Source organism: Manis pentadactyla, chromosome 12 (genome assembly GCF_030020395.1).
Source record: "Manis pentadactyla isolate mManPen7 chromosome 12, mManPen7.hap1, whole genome shotgun sequence".
NCBI classification, from domain to species: Eukaryota; Metazoa; Chordata; class Mammalia; order Pholidota; family Manidae; genus Manis; species Manis pentadactyla.
The window spans coordinates 37,945,666-37,970,644 of NC_080030.1; the positions used below are offsets into that span (position 1 = coordinate 37,945,666).

General features: G+C 40.9%; 1 protein-coding gene across 8 annotated transcripts in view; it reads right to left on the minus strand.

The window, feature by feature from the left end:
- ARID1B (AT-rich interaction domain 1B) overlaps positions 1-24,979 on the minus strand; it is a 407,616-nt gene that overhangs the window by 68,744 nt on the left and 313,893 nt on the right. For all 8 annotated transcript variants that reach the window (XM_036886809.2, XM_036886812.2, XM_036886807.2 and 5 more), the window contains 2 exons: positions 19,777-19,866; positions 730-909 (listed from right to left, as the gene is read on the minus strand). In XM_036886809.2, the coding sequence (XP_036742704.2) occupies positions 730-909; positions 19,777-19,866 (270 nt within the window). The remainder of the gene's footprint in view (positions 1-729; positions 910-19,776; positions 19,867-24,979) is intronic.

Sequence of the window (24,979 nt, forward strand, 5' to 3'; positions counted from 1 at the left end):
AAAAAAATATATTTATATACCAGGTTAAAAACTTTGATAAAAGGATTCTATGTGTATATGACAAAACATGCATCGCCTTCCAGGAAGGCGGAATGTGAACTGTGCATCCTGGCACGCTTCCGCTTGTTTTTCTAGTCTTGTTTTGTCTTTCTTTTTGAAAGATGTGTCCATGTCAGGCTTTGTCCTGTGTTCTAAGAGTAAGACTGGTAATGACTGGGAAAATCAGAGCTACTGTTTACCTGATAGAGCACTTTGGAGACAAACTGGCAGAAGATGTAACGGGATGACATCCTTCCGAGTAACGAGCACATTGTTAGGAAGGTGATTACTGAGAAGGTGGGGCAATGGGACAATTCAGCACGGTGAAACCCAAGCTTTAAATCAGAAACTTTTTGAGGGCAAGGCTTATGTTTTTTCCTCAGCAAGCATTTAGAACTACATCACAGGAAATAAATCCCAGCATTTACTCCTTCATTAGTAACACACCTATGAGAAGCGCGTGCTGCGCTGCCTGACGCAGGAGAACCTGAGGAATGGCCTGCTGTGACTGTCCTTCCCACCACTGTGGGCGACTCTGGGACCAGGGCTTTGCATTAACCTCACAAATCCATCAGGTAACAACCTGTGGGATCTTAGAAGATGTTTATAATGTTAAGATCCATAAGGATTAATATATTAACAAAATTTCTACGAACTACTGCAGGGCATTTTCGAGAAAGCTCCTTTTACCTTGTGGTCCATACTGGCTCATCTGTGGACCGTAAGTCCCGCTTGAGTTACTCTGCTGAAAGCTACTGATTCCAGGATGCATCTGGCCTCCAGGAGAAGGATGAGGTGACATGGACGGTCCTGTTTGCTGAGGTCCATACTGAGACATCTGAGGGTTTCTTTGTGTGCCTGCCATAAAACCTAAGTGGGAAATAAATGGAAATATATAAATGCAGGTGACAAAAATAGACATGCAACTGTGTGGAAGGTGGATGGGGAGAGGATTGGTGCTGTGAGATTCCCCTAAAGAAACGTGAAGACATCTCAAACCCAGTGTGGAAGATCTGGGAGGGCCCCATGAGGCTACCCTAGTCCTAACTGAAGAGAGTTTCTGGGAACCCAGTGGATGGCAGACATGAACTAGGGGAATGAGGAGAGAGAGAAAGGCAAGTGACCTTAACCTCTCTTATAGGAGAGGTTCCTACAGAAAGCCACAGTAAGAGCTGGGAACCCCCTCACTGCAAGCCCTCCATTCCTGCCAGACCAGGCACACTGTGCACATGGCCCTCCAAGGCTTTGCTCACTTCCTGATCTCTGGGATGCATGTCTCCGCTCAAACACCCCACCCCTCCTCCCTCACGCCCAGGCCTACACACCAGCTGTCCCCTGTATGTAACTATTTTCCTCCTCTCTGATCTCTTAGAGCAACAACCGCTCACCTTGACTCCCACAGGGCTGCAGACCTATGAACCTGACCCACAGGTTACCCTAGCCCTTACGGGTGAACTGTCAACAGCTGGAAGGTTTGAAGCGTGTTCTGCTGTTCCCAGACTGAACTCTACCTTCTTCCCAAAAACCTGCTGTCCGAGGTCTTTGCATCCCCACCAATGGTTCCCACAGGAGACGCCACCACCCCGCCCTGCTTCCCCTTCTTTCCTGTGTGTGTGATCGCCTACCACACACCCTGCTGCTGTACTTCTGAAATGTACCCAGGCAGCTCCTCTTCCTGCGCTGCCTGCGGACGCTAACCCCCGCTCTCTCAGCCTCACCCTCACTGGGCTCCCTGGGTTCGCTTTCACAAAGCTGCCAGAATTATCTTGCATAAATAAAAAGGAAAATGAGAGCATATCTTTCCTGCATAACCCCCCGAGGTGTCCCCTGAACCACACATCTGAGCAGAGCCTATGAGGTCTGAGGGCTGCAGCCTCACACCCCGGGCCACCTGTCTCTGCTAGTTGCCACAGCATCACCTCAAGCCCATTCCACCAGCCAAGTGCGGTTCTCTGCTGCCCACCGCCTTGGCTGTCCTCTCAGCCCTGGGGCGTCGCCCTTTGCCCTCTCACTCATTTTTCTTCATGGTGCTTATCCTAACCTGTAATCATTTCATTTTATTCGGTTCACTTAACCTCTCCGCTCCCCACCAACACATAAGCTCTGCGATCAAGGGTCATGTCTGTCTCACTGTTGCATCCTTGGTGTTAAGCAGAGTGCCTGGCACACGGTAGGTATCAAACTGTTTATGGAATCAATGAATATTAAATTCCTCTTGCTTTAATGCAGTGCTGAGGAATATTAAATTCCTCTTGCTTTAATGCAGTGCTAACACAACATAGTAGGTGTTTAGCAGGCAGTTAACCAAGTTGATAAAGAAAATGCATCTTAAATTATGCAGGACTGTAATGTCAAGGTACATGCACACCATCAGCAGTTCAGGCAAACATCAGTGAGTACGTGGAATGAGCTGAGAAATACTCTAGACAAAGAGCACCCCAAAGCAGGACATGTGTCTAGGAAGAAGCTAACACCATGAAACTAGCACACGAACCCAACTCCCAGAACCCAGGAGTCCGGGCTGCTGAGAGTTCACCAGCCAGGCGAACGCTCCAGTACACCGGGGAGTCCAGTGCACCGGGGAGCCCAGCGGGGGCAGGTTTGCGTATGCCAGGGCATGGCCCACGCAGTAACTTCCAAAGAGAGTCTACTGAGGCGGCCCAAGGGGAGACGGTGCCTGGATCCAAGGTCAGCTTAAGTTTAGGGGGTTAAAGGAGGTGGGGCACTTCCAAAGACCACGGGGTACACTGCAGTAAGAAAAGACATTTTAATGTTTCTCTGTCTGAAGAGACAGACATACAGTAAAGTAAGTAGAGCTGTTCCTTATTATCCTTCATTTATTTATAAAAGAGAAGTCTTATGCAATTGGGCTCGACTGGCAGCTTTTAGATATAAATCATTATGGAAAATGTTTGCTTTTTCAAATCTAAAAACAAACGGAAATCAGAGCACTAAAATTACTATAAATGATTGCAACTTATGATGTTACACGAAATATTTCTCTAAGCTTTACTATAAAATTCTCCAGAGTTTCATATAGAGTCCTGTTTAATAAACAATGTATTTAAATTCCATACAGATTGTATACGTTTCCTTTCTTGCCTTTGGAGAATGACTGTTTTCTTCTTCAATAATTAAAGGAAAATAATACAGGTTCTTTTCTGGGCATTAAATCTCACTTCAACCACAGAAGTGTCCCTGCTGAAGGGTTCAGAAGCTCTGATAATGTGCTGCATCCTTAAGTTACTGCTGCCTCTGGGACACCTGCTATAGGCTTACTGGCTCAAGTGAGTTCTAAGAATTCTTACCCGGATAGGTGATTTATTTATTTCTGACCATTCACTCAGTCCTTAAAAACATATATGCCATGTTCTACTTGAATTATCTCACTCATCACTAGCATTTTGAAGAAAAGCAAGTCTGTGACAAGGCTCTAAAAGAGGAGGAATGTTAGAGCTAATTCTAGTGGAATATGTCACAGTTTCAAATTCTACAACTTCGAGACAGGGTTCTATGGCTTATGGAACGCAGCTCCTTTCACTGAAATTAAAATGAAAAGCTACTTTTTTTCTCTGTATGTCTTTGTAATGGGGCCACTTATATGAGCTGCCTGCTATCTTGTTCTACATTTTCAGTGACTCATCTTTCCATGTATTCCCCAAGACAAAGGAGAAGGAGACATGATTTGCCTGACTCCTTTCTGAATGTCATCACTTAATGGCAGTCAGCCAGGAACACAAGGCCTGGATTACAGTTTTGTTTGTGTCACTAGCTCAGAATCTACTAGGGGAGAAAGGTATGTAAATAAAGATGTTGCAGTGTGTACTGATCAAACTAGCAGTGTGACCTCAGGCGGACTATGATTTATCTGAGCCTCAGTTTCCTCATCTTAAATGAAGATGAGGTTACTTAAAGATCAACTGAGATAACATGGGAAGGTGCTCTGTGATCTGAAATGTGAGATACAAAAGTAAGCTATGATGATGATTACTTTTCTGATTTATAAACTGCCATGAATATCTTTTAACTCCTGACTACTCCACATACTCAGACACAGTTTTTATCTAGAATGTAACAAACTAGTTTTTATTTCTACATTTAAATATGTGGAATCCACATTGCTTCATTACTTAGGTAACTGTCTACCAATTCCAAAAGGTTAAAAAAACATATAGAGTAGTCCCGCTTTCCGCAAAGGATATGTTCCAAGACCCCCTGGATGCCTGGAACCGCTGACAGCACTGAGTCCTGCCTGTATAACTATGAATTTTCCCATACACACATCCCTATGATAAAGTTTAATTTGTAAACTAGCACAGTATGAGATTAATAATACCTTAAACTAGAACAACTGTAACAATATACTGAATAAAAGTTGAGTGGATGTGGTCTCTCTCTTCAAATATCTCACTGTGCTGTACTCGCCCTTCTTGTGATACTGTGAGATGCTACAATACCTCCATGTGAGATGAAGTGAGGAGGACGACATAGGCACTGTAGGGTAGCATTAGGCTACTGGTGACCTTCTGACCATACGTCCGAAGGAGAATCATCTGCTTCTGGACCAGCTGACCACAGGTAACTGAAACTGCAGGAAGTTAAACTGTGGATAAGGGCAGCTACTGTATCCCTGTCTCCTGCCACTGACTTCCCCTTGCCAAAGGCAAATGGTGTTCAATGTATCCTTTCAGAGGTATTTTATAATTCATTGTGTTTGATTCTGTACTTCTCTTACCATAAGTAAAGTTGAACATTTTGTTGAATAGCTGTTTTTATTTCCTTTTCTAGGACTATTTATATCATGTGCCCATTTTTTCTGTTGGTCACTCTATGTCTTGATGATGAAGTACCTCATCTTGCAGATACAGCTCCTATGGCCAAGGAGCTGCATGGCTCCCTAAAGCTCCTGTGCCTGCAATCCTGCGGAAATGTGGTCTTCAGTCTGATGCACACTGGCATCGGTGACAGGCTGTCTGCAGGAAAGCGCTATGATCTGACATGCAGCTTTGAAAGCTACTTCTCTGTTAATACGCAGCATGAAGCACAGACTGAAGGAGAGAAAGGCTAAAAGAAGAACATCCGGAGGTGAGTAAAGTGATAACCTAAGATATAATCACAATTGAGTGCCAGCAATAATCCTACCATAAAAGGTTTCCATATTTTTAAAAGGTTATTGAATATTGTCATAATCTAAACATACTGATGAAAAATTAGAAGACAGACATTAATTTAAAAAAAAGTATTTCTACTTTTTATCCTGAAAATAGAAACTCTATTATTTGTTTCCTTATCTGTAAAATAGGGACATATGTATCTACTCCACAGGATATTAAATGAGATAATACACGTGAAAAACTTAGAGCGCTGCCTGGCACACGACAGACTTTAATAATTATCAGCTATTAGGATTGTTACATATTCAAAAAAGTGAAACGAGTGGCAGGATGGTATGACAGCAAAGGGCACTGAGCTAGGGTGTCAGTTCTGGCCTTCCAGAATACAGCCACTAATACAGCCACTAACCGCCACGGGACGTGAAGGACACACAAGACTAACGGGCGACTATAGCTCAGATTCTCAGTTCTGGCTTAAACATTTTTTTTCCCCTAGGAAAAATCTAATTCAAGTCTATACTTTCCATGTATATTTATTTGGGGGTATTCCTTGCCTTGTTTTGTTTTAGCCTTTATTTTGAATGAAGTAAATGTTTAAATGTGTCCAAAAATCGAATTTCAACCAAGAATTTTCTACTATTTATGGTGACATATGTATTTGATTGTATTTTACTTCTTTTAGAAAGTTATTATAAAATTGCAGCTTGTAATATAGTTTGTGAATAGAAAAACTGACAGCTGAAAAAATGAAGCTGCTTTTTAAAGAAGGTGTGAAGTTTTTCTAGTTACAAGCCGTCTGAATTTGGAAAACCAAACTCTCTGGTAAGTGAAATTTAAAAAAGTACAAAATGAATCTATGTATTACAACAGTATACTGAATTACTAGATGTATTATACAATTGCATGCCAAGTAAATATTTAACATGGGGAAATCCAAACTTTTAGAAAAAAGTACTAAATTAGATAATTATCATTTACATTATATAAAAGGACTTACTGAAAAAAAAGCTTAGGAACCACACCTGAAAATATAATTTACACATTTTATCTGTAACATAAGCCCATAGTATATATATGAATTTATTGTTTTGAGTCATTACATGTGACTACGCTCACACAGATTTATACTACCACATTCAAAATGAAGAGAGACCGATTTCTTACATGAAAAATCAGAGCTGTCCTTTAGAAAAAAAGAGAGAGAAAGCAAAAGCTATACTCTCAGAGAAAAGGAAATGATGTGTAACAGCAAAAACTCGCCAACTTTGCATCTGTTTGGAATCAGAGGCTGGGGGCTACAGGCCGCCTCTGCCACCTTCAGGCAGAGGGCCGGCTCTCTTCTATGTACGAGTAAAATGCACTTCCTGCCCTGGGTTATTTACAAATTTGTCCTGAGAGTCAAACACAAAAAATGTGCAAAATGCTTCTGCAAATGGAGAAACACCATGAAAATGCAGTGCAAAGGCACTACTGCTGCCTTTTAGTGACCCACGAGCCCTTCACACGCCGTGTCAGTTCTGACGTGAGCTCTCACGCTGGCACCTCGGTCCACGAGAATGCCTCCCCAGTCTGCCAGGGAGCTCCAATTGCACTCTGGCACTCATGGAACTGTGGGAAGGATATGAGAGCATTTAAAGAAAGGTAAAGGTTCGTCCTTGTCATTGAAAAACTTAACATTTAGTTGAGTAGGATATAAAACCTATCCACAGGGAGAAATGATAAAGTTCCCAAGAATTGACCCTGGGGGCTGGGATGTGAGCTCGGAGTGACCAGACAGCATCTGCCTTCGTGGAGCCCACATTCTATCAGAGACAGACATCTGACAAATAATGGAAAGTAGGTATATGATGGGTGCAAGAAAACAAAAAAGTTACAGGCTTTATGAGGGTTTAAGAGGGCCCCAGTTGAATGAAGAGGTCTCCTTGAAGAAGCGCTGTTAAGCTGAGACCTTAATAATGCGCAGGACTGACCCCAGCAAATCTACCCAGACTGCCTCTGAGATCCGCCTCGACTAACCTGCCTACCGGCAAAGGGTAGGGTGATGTCACCATGTACCTTCCTGGAAGTGAAGTTACTGCATTCAGCTGAGTCCTGGAGGTCGTGGGGGCACTCCTACTCGGTCAGGTCTTTCCCAGGTTAGTTAACATTTTACCGTTTCTCAAGTCCTCCCTTGTCCAACACCAGTCAACAACCAACCACTCACACCGCAGGAATGGGCAGCGGGAATCCTCCCCTCTCACCTACAAACATCAGCATCCATGCACTCTCCTCCCTTCTGGAGAAGGAAATCATTTGATCACACACAAGGCCAGTGCCTAAGGCCAGCACCTTCACTTGTGCTCTGAATCCTGTCCTTTCCCATCTCTCCAGGGATCTGTTGATAGTATTTGTTGAAAAACTAGTCACCAACTCTCCATTGCTTAACAGAATGAAATCCAAATTTAGAAGCCCAGCATACAAGTCTTTTCAAGATTTGGCCTGACCTATCTCTCCAGCCCTGCCATGGCTACCTGGTCCTTAGGTCATGGGTACCCACTCTGTTTCAGTCAGTCACACGCTTTTTCCTCTCTGTAGGCATCAAGTTGCTTCAGACCTCCAAGTCTTTGCACATTCATTCACTTATATATTTAATGACTACCTCTCATGCTCCAGACAGTGTGCTATTTACTGGTCCAGTAACAGTTGACTTAATGAACAAATATTATGTGCTAATAGCTTTGTTCATTAATAGCTCATTTCAACTTCCAGACAACTATGAAGACATTGAGGCAAACAGAGGTTAATTTGCTGGGGCCACTTTTAAACATTTTTAATTCACAGTTAAGAAATGTATTTTATAACAAGATCCAATGTGTATATCTGAGTATATGTACATGTTTATCATTCACAGGCAGTTTGCACACATACTATATGGTCACAAAACAATGTCTACCCTTATTATAATAGTGCCATGCACTCTGATATTTAAAAAAATTTTTTTTAAATTAAAAAACCCAGTAATGAGAGGTACAGTGCACAAACAAAATGCTAGACATCCTCTATTGAACATGCTGTTTTCACAGTGTCCCCAGAAGGCCACGCATCGATGTGCCCCTGCCCTGCTGGCCCCACCTCCTGCTATCTTCCACGGCAGTCCTGGCCTTGCAGAAGAGCAGGACACTTCACTATGCTTGGCAAGCACTGCACGTGTGAGCAGAGGCGGGGCAGTTACGGCACTGCTCTGGTTATCGGCTGCTGTGGCTGTCTCTCCCCAAGACTGGGAACACTGAGGTGGAGACACACTCTTCGTATCTGTCTCAAGATGGGGCAAGGTGTCTGGCACAGAGGTGGAACCAAATACATATTTTTCATGAGTAAGAAAACATCTTAATTCAGAGCCCACTTACTTTTACTTTACAAAAACAGTTTAATAAATGTGATGGTCTGGCTCCTCATTTCATATTATAGCTGAAGAATCATTTCCAGGGAAAGGTAGATAGTTAGTCAAGGAAGGACCAACTGACAGCTGACAGCCTTATAGGCAGAAAGCATGACTTATTTCTATTACCTCAGTATCTGCTAAATGCACTCTGTCCATCTCCACTGTCACTGCAAAGTCAAATGTTGGCTTTACTACTTAAGAGTTGCATGACGCTAGGCCAGTTAGTAAATAGTTAAACCTTGATTTCCTTTTCTGAAACATCTGGATGACAACAGCCTCCATCGTAAGATGAAATGAGAAAATGCTAGGTGAGCACACAGCTCCGTGCGTGCACACAGAGCAGAGGCTCAGGAAGTGATAAGCTGTTAGTGTTCAAGTTATTTTTAATAAAGCCCGCAGTTTGTTTCTTGTCTGAATTACTCCACGTCTCCAAGCCTGCCTGCCTTGCCCAGCTCCCCATGAATCATTCATCACAGTGAGGTCAGAAAGCGCTTCAAGACCCCAGACCGGCATGAATTCACCCAGGTGACAGGGGCCACACCCTGGGGTCTCCCAGCAGACAGCCTGATGCCCGTGCCTGGGTGGCACACAGCTCTGAGCTACTGTGCTGGCCTGTCTGCTCTCCCCACACCCCTCACTGGAGCCAGTTAAGCTGAAGGGCAGCTTTCCTCACTCAGCTGACTATCCAGAAAGCACTGCCCTTTTCCAGAGACCCGTTCTGGGAATAACTGGCCTGCCATGTTGTTTGGCTCAGAAAAGTTACGGCTGTCAGTTTGGGGCCACTCAGTCAATAGTGACAGCGCTGATTAGTCAGCTCTGAGTGGCTCAAGACTCAAGTGTACATCCTTCCTGATTTGGCAGATTCCCTGGAGTTTGCCTATGAAAAAAAATAAATGAGAGGGAGAGAGAGAGAGGAATATCAAGGTTCCTGTCAAGTGCCTGAATGGACTCTCAGTGTGAAGAGCAAGGATCTTGACCTTTGTTTACCACTGGACTGCAGGCGCCTATGACAATGACTAGTTTGATAAACATTGATTCTATGGAGGAGCCAGTCCAGTAGGATCTGCTGTGGGGTTTAAAGGGAGACCAGCGTCTGAAAGACTATTTCCTTTCTACCCATAAGGAAAAACAGCCACAACCTTGGCCCAGGAGAGGGGGTGCTGCTTGCTCTTCTGCCGGGGGCTTGTCACGGAGTTCTGGGACTCACAGGGACATGCCCGATACTGACCAGGCCAGTTTCCACCTCCTAAGTAAGATGCTTCTTCCTAGGAAGATCTAAACGACTTGCCCTGAAGTTTATTCCAAAGGCACATAGTGGAAATTTAGATATTTAATTATAATTTGATAATTTTTTGAATGCTATAGTCTATGTATCTAATAGCTAAAGACAGGACTGGTGATGAGCTGATTTTACCTGGAGTCAATCTGCATGTTAGGGATTATTTCCTTTAGGGTTATTCTCCTATGGATATTAACATTAGTATCAATGGAAAATTCCTAGATAAAAATACCTATTCTGAGTACATGAGAGTGTAAGTAATGTTAAGTCTAGGAAAAATGCTACTTCTATAAACTCCCCATAGAGACCAGTATTAAAGACTAAGCCAAAGAGGCACTTTTCTTATTTAAAAAGAAATTCCTTCATTGCTATCTTGGAAAACTGGTCTAACCGAGAGCTGGAATTTCTAAAATACAAGTGAGTTTTCAGGATCTTTCAAGTATTTTGTTCGGTATTGTATTAATTGTGGGTTATTAAGTGGATATTTTTCTTGGTTTTAAAAAAAACATGCTATATGTTTTTTTCTTTGTAAAAAATAAAATTTTTTATTTTTATTAGAAATAAAATTCTTATACAAAGACAGATCCAGTCTTAGTGTATAAACCTTAGGACATAAAACAAAAATGAAAATGAAAAGCAACTGATTTATGAAGTCATTACAAATAAGTCATATTTTCCATATAAGGAACTAAACAAATACAGAACATCTCTATTCAGAAGGAATGAGGAAAACCCCTTCACTGGACAAGACAAGAGATATAGCATATCTTTAGAAGTACTTCAAATATTCTCTAAAACAGAATGGAATTATATTTAGTTTTTTTAAAAAGGTTAAAAAGGTCTTAAGGTATATTTGGGGGAGATGACACAGATGAAAATAGAGAGGAAGCTCCATGAATTCAAAGAGGCGAGGGCAGGCAGTCACACCAGTGACTGATGGGGTGAAGGGCCCTCTAATGAAGATGCATCCCTAAGTTGAAGGTAGTACAAAACTGATTTAGAAACAGAGTCAAGAAATAATAAAGTAAAAGTGGGACATTTAATAAAATTAAATGGGAAGGCATTTTAACATGGATCTTAGCCTCCAACTATACATCCTTTTCACACAACACAGCAAATTCTGCAACACTAAGTATTAGAGACTTTAGATCCTATTGAATAAAATAAAGTTAAGCACAAAACCTAAAACATGGTTCATCCTTCCTGGGAAAGAGAAAACAGCAAAGCAAGAGCGTCCAGGCAGATGCAGCTGAGAATAGAACTGACTGCATGAAAATGTGACTCTCTACCCGAGGAGCCCCTTCAGCCGGTGGGCCAGCACCGAGCACCCAAGGGCCTGAGCTGCCGAAAAGTAAAGCGTGATTTTCCTCTGGCACATGGACAATTTTGCTATCTTGGAAAGATATTTGCTATTTTCATGTTGGCGTCTGTTAAAAATTCACAGAATTGCCTTGTTTCTTCAAGCCAGTTCAATAAAAGATGTTTCCCCACATGTGTGAAATTATGGTCACACGCTGTACCACCTTAGCAGAAAGTCCCCAACTACAAACACGGTGATTTCTCATGAAAAGAGGTGCCATTCACATTTGGAGAGAAAAATAGATTTTAAAGAATATTCTTGTTACAGTTTAATATCTTCAGTGTTTATTTGCCTGCCTGCTTGTCTTCACAGCATGAACCGTTTGGAGAAGGCCGGAAACCAATGCTTGGCTGCAGGCCGTCCCGCCGGCCCCAGTGCGGCCCCTGCTGCTCCCGCCACCACAGCGCCCTGCACTGGGAGGCACGGGCAGCACCTAAAACCTCCCCAGCCACCCCCACAAAGCCCTCTTGGCTACGACACCATCTCTCACTGGTAAGTTAGAGGCAGGTGAGGGGTTACCCAGATGGTAGATGGGGGCAAAGTATCTGGCCTTTCCTTACCTAGATCTTTGGTTTCAGCTGAAAAAGTCTGCTTCAGTGCTGGGGGCAGAGACAGTTCTCTGCGTGTCACTTTGTGCTAGAAGCAGCAAGGGAACACCTTTTTAAGGCTTGCAACCCAGGTTTTACCTGAGTCATGTGTGCCTGATGCTTTTGACTATGAATATTTGCAGAGTGCTGTGCCATTTCTACCTTTCAGATATAACGTTGCCCTTATTCTGTGCTACAAATCCATGGGACACTGAGCATCATTTTACATATGAGGAAGCAGAGACTCAACTAACTGTCCAAGGTCACACAACTAGCTAGTGGTAAAGCCTGCACCTACACCAAGATTTTTTTGGTTCTAAATTCCCTGAAGATTAAAATGAGAAAATGCACATACTACATGAGGTATTGGAGTTAGGAAGTGCACAAGGCCAGCGTGGTCCTTGCCCTCATGGGGCCCTAGCTGGGGAAAGAACTGAGCTTTAAAATGAGTACTGCCAGACCGTATTGGATGGTGCCTGGCCTGTGGGGGCAGCACCACGACAGGTGATGGTCACTCATTTGTTCACTTAGCAAACAAAGACGGCAGGACCTATTGAATGCAGGCTACTGAGGACCTGAGGGATTAGACAAGACAGGCAGGTGGACCCCACATTGGGCTGGTGTGGGTGATAAAAGAGCTGCAGAGAAGAGTTTATACAAAGACCCCAAAAGAGGGTCGGTTGGCAGGAGCCTGGGAGACAGCCAAGTGATGGGCGACGAGACAAGGGAGGCGGGTAGGATGAGGAAGGGCCTGGGCCTCATGACCCTGCAAATCAGAGCAGCATTTCTTGAAGGCAAAGGGAAGCTCTTGAAGGCTTTTATGAAGGGAGTAATGATTACCTAGTCTTCTAAAAAGACCACTCTGAATGCACCATGGCAAGGGGTCTGGAAGGCAGGGAGAATATCCTGGAGGCTGCTGAAGGTGCTGAGCTGGCTTGGTCTGGGGGTGGCAGGGGAAGACAGTGGGACGGGGGAGATGGCAGCAGGGGTAGTAGGCTGCAGAATGTGATGACTGGTTGGGGACAGATGGTGGGAAAAATGCATCAAGGAAGCCTTCTAGCTTTCTGGTTTGGGAAAACAGGCAAACAATGTGTTTTTGGAGGTACAGACCCATGAGGCAGAGGAGAAAACGTGCCGTTATAAACAAGTGCGCGCAACACACAATGTTGAGTTTACCTACAGATGTTCTCAAATACTATCACTGAAGAATAATGAACCAATTGCAAATGAATGTTAACTATTAAAAGCAAGCTTTAATTGGCAATTCCAAAGAAATTAGGGCATATAACAAAAGTAAAAAAAACTGTCTCTTTTAAAATATTCTAAAATTTAGACTGATGATTCCTCAGTGAATATATATAAATCAACTTTCATTGTATATATTTGTTTTCCCAGCTTTTTGAACAGACCCCTGGATGGTGGACTTAATAAGAATTTAATGAGAACCTTATACCAGTCTTATCCTTCATTACTGACTAGCTTTGGCGTGGTCTACAGCCCAGCCCAGAGGCAGAGTTCTGAGGCTGAAGAAATTAGAAACAGCTTCCTAGATATTCTCTCTTGTATATAATTCTCCCATTTGAGTTTATTTTCATCTGTCATGGATTATAAAAAAGGGATCCTCAATTAAGAGCAGAGGCTAAATTAATTGCATCTGGGGGTGGGGGCAGACTCATTAATGCCTTAACACACTGATCTACTGCTTTTACACAGCAATACATTAGGAAAGTGATATATTTTCTCTTTTTGACAATGCCCTCGTGCTGAAAGACAGCTTCATTTTATATTTAGTATACTTGCAAATGATAAGAACCCCTTTATATGCAAGGGTAATTAGAAAGGTAGATAAAGAGAACATTTTCTGACAACCCGCGTACCCTATGAAACATTTTGGTGCCTGTAGATTCACTGTTAAACATAAAACTGAGATTCCAATAGAAAGGGGAACAAAACAGTTTCTGTAGTTTGCAAAAACAGAAAGAAAACCTCAAATCCTACTTGCAACTCCTTAACAATTATCTTGGTAGTCTCCTTCATTTATGTACTAACTTGTTAATCTGTTCTTGACAAATGAGTTAGATCATTTAGGATATTCAAAAATAACTTTAAAAATGTCAAAGCTAGTTTTTGGAGTAAGTAGCACTATGAAACTAGCTAGTAGCATTAAAGACTTTTCAAATATTTTACTTATTTCCATCTGAATTAAAAAGAGCATGACTGGTGTCAGGTGACCATTCATTTAGTGCCAGGCCCTAGGCAAGAGGGCACCAGCTTAGTGACATGGTGTCTGTACGGTTGCAGAAATATGTCTGAGAAGAATGGAGGGCAGAAGTGGTACCTTTAATCTGGTGCAAGATCTAAATGCCTATGGTGTTTTAAGAGAGAGAAACCCTCTACACTATAACAAATGACCTATAATGGTAAAATTGAAAGATGACTTATTAACATGCTAAGGTTTCTTAACTTAAGAACAAGAAATATTTTATTCTTTGGTTGTTCTGTGCCTACAAAGATTTGAAATTGTGAATGGATATGAAGACTGAATTATTTTCAGTTGTCCAGCTCTATCTGCTGAAAATCTATTATACCTGAGGCTCTGTTGTAGACATGGGAATGCAGAGCATAAACAAGATTCATTACCGGCTCTCAAGAGTTTAGTCTAATTTATAATAAGACACTGGATTTATTTGAAGAGATCTCTTTTCTTGCCCTTGGCATTAAAGAGTCAGAGAAAGATTTGCCCTAAGAGAACAGAATGTGCCTAAAAATTTGATGAGGAATTCTATTCAGACTTTGAAAAGAAGCTGAAATATACCATTAAAGAGTGGGAATAAAATCATACCAACGCAGTTAACGTTTGGGATTAATAACAAGAAAAATGAAATAATAATGAAGACATAGTCTATTCAATCAAACTTAACATAAGATATGTAAGTTTGAAACCTCATTCTTTTGAAGTACAGAAACTGATTCACCTTTTTAGGGCAACATATACAAGAGAGCATATACTTGATCCCACCCACCTACTACATACTTTTTCTGGATAATGGCACTATTTATATTTATAAATGGAGCTACTGAACTATCACCGTGAAGATCAGATTCCAAAGATGAGAATTTTGAGATTCTTTTGATATCAAAAAACAAATTAGGCTGGATTAAATACCCAAGATGTACAAAACTGTAAAGTTTTGGTATTTTCTTCTTGTTCTGCAACTAGAGTAAATACACAACTCATCTAGCTTGTCTAGTTTTGGTATCACTGATACAATAAAGGCCAATTCTCAGTCAGATACAGTAAGCCTGTATGCTTTGACTACAATTTTGTTTAAAGAGAAGGAGAGAGAAAGGTCGTGATGCAGGTGGACAAGAATGAAGGTTGTGAGGGGATGCTATTCAATAATCCTGGAATATTTCACCCCGCTACCTTCCGTACAGATCTGACAGTCACACAGTGGTGCCAAAGAACTGCCTCCAGCAAGAGAATACATTTTCTAGCACATCACAGTCTTATGCAGCCTCAATTCTGCTTGCAATCTGTGTCCAAAAGGGAAAGTTCTTAGTGGTTCTGCTTTCAGCATATCTCAAGGACTAATTAAATCCTCATTACCACCTTCTAATTATTCAAACACTAAGGGATCACACGAAGGCAGTCCCTGCTGGCACACTAGATGAAAAGGGTTAAATAACCAATGTGGATTTTGAGAATCCAGATCTAGTTAAAACCTTCAGAAAACCACCAGCATTAACATGAATATTTAACTAGACACTACTGTGAAAATTAAAAGGGAATTCAATTAAAAGGTTTTCAAAAAATTAATTCTGACCTCTCTACATCTGTCCAAATAAATAAGCCTTCTTGAAACGTTTTCACCTAATTGCTAATCCAATAAGCCAGAAGGGCATTTGCTAGTTTCATTAAGCTTAACATTTTACAGGGGTTAAAAATGTGATCATTTTAATGTTAATAATAATTATATTTACTTATCTACTCAGATGACTATCCCATATTCCCTTCAAGCCCTCTTGGATAACAGGGCAACACATTAGTAAGTCCTTTCCTATTGCTCTTTTTAGATTTCAAGATATGTATGTTAAAGTTTATGAACTAAGGATAAAACTAAACCAAACTTGTTAGTTACAGTTTCCTTGTAAAATTTACTTTAGTATTTTCGGGTTATCTTAACTCTTCCTGCAAAGCCTTAGGCAGCATAATTTACATTACTCGATTTTTTTGGTGAGGTGCTTTTTAAATAGCCATTCTGTGTGTCATATGAGGTCTACAGAGTGAAGATTTGATTTAAAATAAAAACCAGAGGCAAATGTTTGTCTGACCTTTTTAACTTAAATCAGTAATAAAGAAATTAAAGTCAAAGAACTTGAATTTTCTTTATTCAGTTAGTAAGAAGTTCCCCCATCACATAATGTGCAAACAGGACAGAACTGAATCGAGCTTTCTACTGGAAAGTAGAGAAAAACGTAGAGGAGACAATCCTGCATAATAAAGAGGCCAATAAATAGCTCTTCTTTTTGTAACTGATGATCCATATCCATATTCACTTGCATGTATACCTCTTACAGATGGAAAATATAAACCTACAGCACAGTTATTTTCACGTATGTACAATGTGGGGAAATGGATTTGTGACCGATGTCCCTCAACAAACTCGATGCTAGAACCTCCAGCCTGAGAGTGAGCCGGAGATGGGGGAGGCTGGGCTGCAAGGCCCCGAGAGCCACCGTCCCGTCCGTGTGTCTGGGCCCTGACCAATCCTGCTCTCCACCTCGGGAAGATGGGAAGGCCTCGTAGGTGCCAGTGTGGTTCATATCCCAAGACAGTTTCAGGTTTGCAAAATTCTCAACAGAGTATATAGGTCATAAATGTCCTTCCTGAATGGGAATACACGCCTAAGTAGGAAGGAAGGACGGCAGAACAAGACTTCAGCTTCTTGGGCCTGGAGGGACCAAGGCTCAGGTAGTCCCTCAAGAGGACTTCGGGGGGGGGGTCCAGAAAACTGCACCTCCAAACAGAAGTAGGCTGCATCTCTTGCTTTGCGCAGTTGTCTCTGGCAAGTGTGTTTCTAGATTCTTTGCCATTAAAGAAAATCTATGTGGTGTAGATACATGAAAGAAAATGTGTGTAATTGTGCAATCTTACTCTCTTTTCTTAACCTTACTTATTAAAACAAAATAAATGTAAAAAGCACTGTTCAACTAGGTTATTTTAATGCTCAGCAGTACAGAAGGTTTGCTCTTTCTTGTATATCAAGGCCCATAGCTTCTGATAAAGATCACATTTTAAAAATAATATGCTAACTCAGCAATATTTTTTTCTTCTCTGCTTCTTTTATCACTTTCCTAAATAAGGGAGGAAATTTATCAATTGTAAAGCTATAAGTGAAATTAAATTACTTTTTAATACATGGAAGTTAACACTGGGGTATTTTCTAGCAAGTGTTTTCTTAGATCTACTTTGCCCTGGAAATAATCTTGGTACACACCAAATTATGGTAAAACAAATAAGAAAAATGTTTTATCAAAGCATTAAAATGACAGTGTCATTTGCCATTAAAAGACCTGATCAATGTTATTCGGAATAAACACTTCTTCCTAGATTTTAACAAATAACAAAGCCATTAAAAAAGAAAATCCTTGCTACCCAATTTTAGAGGAAATCTGACTCATGAATAGCAAAGCATCATCTAACAGTCACTGTGAAATACAAAGTTCCTTTTCAGGCAATTGTTCAACCAAAAAAGCATACAAGTGTCTCTAGCACAGTCTTTCAGAAGATATTTGTGGAACTTGTTCATAAAAATCAATTCAGGTTTAGCAAACTGTAAAATTTATTTATTATTTGAAGGAAATGGTCATTACAACTCTCTGGATTGTTATGTATCCATGATCAGTGACCAAAATGACACTACATAGAATAAAATAATAAGAGGAAAAAAATAACAAACATTTATAGTGGCTCCCATATCATGACACCAGAGGAAAACCCCTAGATTTTGCCTTGCAAATGTATTCCTTTAAGTTAAAAGTTTGTTTTCTCGGAGTCTTGTCCTTTGCATTTGGTTTCCTACATTTTTAAACTTCTTAAACACAGAACAGTTGGAAAGGGTTGGATGAGACATTGTTGGAGGAGCAGGGAGATTTTTCTCCTTTTTAGTTCTTAGCAATAAAGGTTAGCACTGTAGGACTTCCAAGTAAGGTGCCTCTTACCCTTTAATGCTTGCAGAGGCAGCGGAGCCCCCTGGTGGGAATGATGTCACAGGGCCGGGTGACGACCAACTCTGCATCTCAGTTCCGGGTCTGGTCTGAGGAGGCTGCCAGTGCCGAGTAACTACCTTCCCTTTGTTCACCACTTCCCTGACCCAGCCACACAAGGGAGGTGCCACCCAGAAAAGAAAAGGAATTAGGGGAGGATCCCCCCTTGCTTGTGCCCATGTGCTCTCCGTGACCTCTGTGACGTCTGCCAGCTGACCACAGCCACACGAGGAGTTAACAGACCAAGCGATTTCAAGAGAGGATGTGAGACACAAGACTGATTCATAGGTCATGGTGGGAAATTTAGAAACGAATGCACATATCACACCATTATTAAAACATTGTGTTGTTATCAGGCAGTGGTTCTCAAAGTATGGTACTTATTTCAGCAGCTTCAGCAATGCCTGGGAACTTGTCAGAAATGCAGACCTCAAGAGCCCCACCTCAGACCTACCACAGCAGCAGTCTAGGGGGGTGGCCCAGGTATCTGTTTTAACAAGTTCTCCAGATGATTCTCATGCACCCTAAGGTTTGAAAATATTAACTATCCCATTGTTAAAACACACTGTAGTATCTGGATAAAGGAATTAAATTATTAAATACACATTAAATTCTCATTAAAAGAGTTCAATATGTAAATGTATTAGAAAATGAAAATTTCATTTTATTTTTTTATTTTGACACAAATGATGTGTAGATGAAGAGAATCCAACTTCTCTAAATGTTTTTAACATGTCAACTAACTGAAACCTTACAGTTCTAATCAGAAGCAAATCATCATCTCTGTGTGACTCACACAGAAATGATTATCAACAGTAGGGGTCAGGGACCTTTACGTGTCAGCTACCAAGCCGGCAAGTTCTGTCCTCTGGGCGGGGGTAAGGGAGGAAGGGAGCGAAGGACAGCGGCAAGCCCTGACTCACAGGCAGTGGGCGACAGGCTTGTGACCCCAGGGCTACACTCATCTGGATGAAAACCACCACCACCGCCGCCGAAAGCAGCCCTACTGCCAGGGGAGAAAGAAGGCAGGGGAGTGAAGGAAGGCCGAAGTCGCGACCCAAGCAGTAATGTACGGGTCGGCAGCAGAACTGACCCGAAGGCCGGAGCGTGCGGACGTGGGCCTACCTCAGCGCCCAGGGGCTGCAGGGCTCTGCTACTAACTAGCCTCTGAGACCGAGGAAGTCATGTAGCACTGCTCTGGCCCTCAGTTTCTTTATTTGTAAATTGAGGTGACTGGACTCTATGATCTCTTAGGTTGGCTCTAAGTTCTCAGATCCTACAATTTTGTAATATAAGGTCTTATTATGTCTTTAAATTTTTACTATTAATCATCACAGGACAAATAATTGATAAAACAGCTAAACATACACTCACATTTTACTTCATCAGGACCAATCTCCATATTGAATCATGAATCATCTAGATCAAGTGTCAGACTGTAGTTGCGTATAAACTATGCTTCACTGCGCTATGGACATATTTATTCCTTGGGTTTCCAGCTGTGCTGTGGTAAAACGCCACCCCATCTGCAAGAAAGCATCCCTCTTTTCCATACATGTTAGGCCCTTGTTTACTTCGTTCATCTGATGAGGAAACATGATATCCTTTAAAAAATTATTTATAAGGAGACACATAGGGAAGCAAATTCATATAAGTCTGATATATTCAAAACAGAAAGACCTGTGAGGTATGAATTAAAGACCAACCTCTTTCCTGCGGCATTGGAGACTGGCTCAAGGCGGGATGGGAACTGGACTCGGCCTGGCTCCCGGGCGGCTGAGGAGGCATCTGGCTGCCTGTAACACACAGGAGAAACGGGGATGGGGAGCCCTCTGTATTAATACTGTAACTGTGCAAAACCAAGACACAGTCACATTTATTCAACCTTTGTGACCACAAAAGCTATGACCCCCACATAGGAAAAGGCATAGCTCAAAAAAAGTGTGGTATTTCACCCTTTTTTGGTAAAATGAAGAGGAAAAATGCATAAACATATTTAGCAAATGACCTCCTGAAAAGTTTAATTTCTTACTGAATGAATTCCCAAACTCACACACAAATCAATTAGCAGCTGAAACCTCCTGACACACACTTCTTCAATGCATTTAACAAAGCCCAAGACTCATGGAGTAAACCCATCCTCCTCAGTTTAAACCAGTCTCTAAGTGGGCAGGTATGCACACTGGCAAACAACTTGACATTGGTAATATTCATTCACTGTAGTAGTATCAACTGATTTCTAAAAAATCTTTATAATTAACCAGATTTAACATAAACTGAGGAAAAGACCTCCATTAGAAAACATAAAACATGCTACTATGAAATGCACTGTATATAATCACTAAAGAAGTAATATTCTGCATCTCTTTTGATCTCTATTGCTAATAAAGCAATAGCATCTATTTAGCATCTAGTTGATTTCCATTTATTTAATGTGTGCTTAGTTTGGCTTTTCAAACTATAATGTAAGCTCCTTGAGACAGGAATGTCTTTTACTTCTTTAATCCCTCATTAGCATAACAAATATTAATAAATCTTTGTTATTTAATGGCCCTTAATCTGAGAATATGAATTAAGGGAAAAGATACTTATTATTTTATTAATTAAAGAGAGACAATGAATCGTGTGAAGGCAGGAGACAGGATTTTGAAATTTAAGAATCATCAGAGGTACTTGACGATTCAGTTCACTTTCCGGCTTAGAGGTTTAGATGTATTTCTAAGACTAAAAACATTACTGAATAAAAAAGGCAGCAGATTTAGCACAATCCTCAAGGTACTAGCTCTCATGGCATGGGGAACATGTTGTTTTACCTTCTAACCTCGCCCTTTGCTAAAATTAACTGGAAGACAAACATACATATGAACGTGCATATGTATGTAATACACACATACATGCATTTATGTATCTCCCTGCATAGCTCTGTGGTTTGGTAATCCGTGATCTTGCTAGATCAAGATAACTGCTTTAACATCATAGGACCTACTCATCCAGTTTTGTATAGCGCTAAAAAGAATCACAGAGAAGGAAATTAATGTACTTAAGACTACCACCAATGTCCCTGCCCCCCAACTCCACACCCCAGCAAGGTCATGGTGTTTTACACTAAACAACAACCCTCTCTTGTGTTTCTGCCTGATGGCGTCTCTGTTAGGCCGGGCAGCCTGAGTACTGCCCAGGGGCAGCGCAGTCCCGGGAGTCTCCCAGGACTGTCACTCATGACTAACTCTAATAACGGTTGTGTCTGTGACAGAGGAAGGAAGATTTCCCATTTAGATAATGGGTATAAATAGGTGTTAAATGTAACTATCAAAAATACACATATTGTTTTTGGGAGTTTAGGTTTCCAGCCTAATTTAGGAAGATATTTCTGAGCGCTCCAGGGTCCCGGTGCCACGCACATTCTTAGATAAAGTGAAAAGCAAGCCCCGAATCTGTAGACACTGAGAACTGCTGCCCTGTGAAACCACTAAAAACTGCTTTTAAGTCAGAGGCACAATTAGTAGGATAAACAAACCATACAAACAGTACAGAATCTGCTTAACCATTCACTTATTTAGGCTTTTGTAGTGAATTAGTATTAGTCCCCAAATAAGAAATGTAAAGGTAAAAAGCAACATTCTGGATGAGAACAATTTCAAGGGTAAACCCTGGTCATCAATCTGGCTAAAGATACACAAGAGTTGCTGGGTGTCCACTTGGTCATGTGCTTCTATGAAATGCCTAAGGCCCCCAAACTACAGTCCATTTAGAAATTTAAAGCACTCTGCAGCCAAATCCTGACTTTTAAAAATGTCACTGGGGAATCAGCTGCACGCAGACAGTAAGGGCTTATATTTTAATGATCGTTTCTGCTTGACGGACTGAATTCATAGGCTCATGACAGTAAAAACAATCAGTAATTCTGCCTTAACAGGGGACACCATTCCTTACATTATGCACACCCAAGGCACTGTTCTTATGTACAGTATTTCAAGTAAAAATAAAAAAGGCTGTAAGAAACCCATCTCATGAATTCATAAAATACTGCCACATTCAGGAAATGCTACTGCTTGCCTGGTGCAATTTTAAGACAAATACCTCTTTAGAGAACGAGGAAATTCATTTATTAAGCTCATCCTTCAAAGAAACAAGTCTTTTCATGGTAAGGACAGCTCTGTGCAAACTCTGTCACATTCTCCATTTGCTTTCACCCCCTATCTTTCCACCAACAGTTTCATAGACACCAAGAAATAACTTCCTCCTCCATCAGCACAGGTACAAGCATGGTCATAGTAGATGATGGATTAGAAAATATGTTTGAGAAATACAGGACTCATTTGTGTCCATGGCTCAGATTAAGAAGACAATTCTGAACCCTTTGAACCATCTGAACTAAGTAAACACCTTCAAAACTAGGGATTTTTATATGACGTGTATTGTCATCAGTAAAACCTTTTAAACAAAGTTTGGTAATTATTTTAAAAGAATGTTGCCATGAACTGTAAACAAAACAAACTTTATGAATAGGCTTTAACATTAAAACTCAGTTTTTAAAGAAAGTCCCATGTTTTTCCCTCCTCTATGTATGATGTATCTATAATGATGTAAACACAATAGAAAAAAACTTAAAACAGAAAAAAACATGCTAAGTTAGAATTCCACCACTTTATACTTAATGGGTTTATTCTCCATTGACCATGTATACAACACTGTGCAAAATTTTGGTGCAACAAACTAAAAATGAAGCATCAATATGTCACCTAAATTTCTCATTTTGCTGACTTAAAACTCTCAGAAGTCTATACTATATTTTAATTCAAAAAAACCTTTTATTTTTAATTAATTCCAGACTCAGAGAAGTTTCAGACCTAGTGCAAAGAAGTCCTTATATCCCTTAGCCCACCTCCCCTAGTGTTCACATCTTACAGAATCACAGTGTAATTATCAAGAAAAACTTAACATGGTATAAGATTATTAGCTAAAGATCTTACTTGAACTTCACCAGTTTTTTCACTTAATGTCTCTTTTCTATTCTAGGGTCTCACATTGCATTTAGTTGCTATTTCCCCTTGATAGTCTCCAGTCTGTATTTTGTAACCTGGGTGCCTTTAAAGGGTGCTCATCAGTTCTTTTACAGAATGTTCCTCCTTTTGGTTTAGTCTGGTATTTTTTCATGAGTGACATGAGGTCATGCATTTTGGGAAGTGTGCCACAAGCATGTCCTGCCCTTCTCGGTTCATTCTATCAAGGAGGTCATGACATTGATACGTTTCCATGCTGGTGACATTTACCTTGGTTACTTGGTAAAGTTGGTGTCTACCAAGTTCCTCCAATATAAAGTTACTATTTTGCCCTTTGCAGTCCGTAAGTACCTACAGTAGATACTCGAGACTATGCAGACCTTGGGTCTCCTCAAACCTGCACCACTAATTTTAGCATCCATTAGAGAACTTTGCCTGCAACACTTATTACTGTAGTGTTTGTTAATGGTGATTATTTCCTTCTTTCCTTCCACATTAACGGGAATTTGTGAGGAAGAACTCTCCCTTCTTGCCCTTTGTTTCTTTATTTATTAGACTATTTATTTTTATCTATATGGACTCATTGTGGCAGACACGCTATAGGATGACCTCTAATGAGACACACCCTTACGTAATTTCCACCTGTGACTTGGCTTCTAACCAAAGAATATGACAAAAGTGATGGAATATCACTCATAAAATTATGTTATATGTGAAAGTTAAAGAGATCTTGGAATGTAATTAAAGTCTCTAATCAGGTGACTTTGAAATAATCAAAAGGAAGACTTTGGGTTTAGGCCTCAGTTTAAGAGGAATTAGGCCTTCTCTGAGCAGAGATGCTCCTGAGATCTTGAAGAATTAAGCTTCTATGCTGTGAACTGAGCCACATGGCAGGACAGGAAGCCTTTAGAAACTGCAGGCCTCACTTGTACTACCACAGGAAATTAATTCTTCCAACAATCTGAATGAGACTGGAAGCAGATTCTTCCCTCGTTGAGCCTCCAGATGAGAAGGCAGATAACCCACCACTTTAACTGCAGCCTTGTGAGGCCCTGAAAGAGGACTCAGCTAGGCTGTGCCTGGACTAGTGGCCACAGAAACTGTGAGACAATAAGCACGTGTTGTTTAAAGCTGCTACGTCTGTGGTAATCTGTTGCAAGAAAAGAAAACTAATATACTCGAAAACTATTCTCTGGGTTAAAACTCAACAATGAGATAATTTAATTGCTCAAATTGTTGCAGCTTTGGCCATTAGAAGCTCCTTCAAATTGTTGCTTTTCTTTGGAGCCACAGATTCACCAGATTCATCTTACATTTTTCTGCCCCAGCCCAGCCATCAACCACTTCTTCTAGGAGCCCTGCTTCTTTTTATGGAAAATGGCATTCAGAGGCAAGATCTGGGCACTAGATCTGTTCATTGTTCCTGGGGTGGTGTTGCCTCTAGGCCCTCTCCGGGAAGAGAGGTAGGAAATACATGTCTGTACACAACCCATACACAGAGACGGAGCTATGTTTTGTACTGACGTGTGTGTAAATGTGTATGCAAATACTTCTAGCTCCAATCCCAAACTAAACGGTACGTTTTAGCCTTCTTCCTTTCCTTATTTATAACTTCTTTCTCCAACAGTAAGAAACCCAATTCCCATCATCTAAATCAATTTACTTATTTGTTCAATTCTATTATATATATGAAGTAATTTCAGAATTGCTAGCCTATATCCTTGTGAAAAATACACAGCCATTTGTTAGGGCTTTTATTCCATTTTGAGTTCTCTCCACATCTTGATTGGCTTTAGTTGTTTTGATATTTTGGGGTATGTGAAATACCTCTTCACTTCTAAATATCAGAGTTACACAAAAAGACAGGCATAAAAGCCACTCCTTCCTCTTCCCTGTTACCCTATTC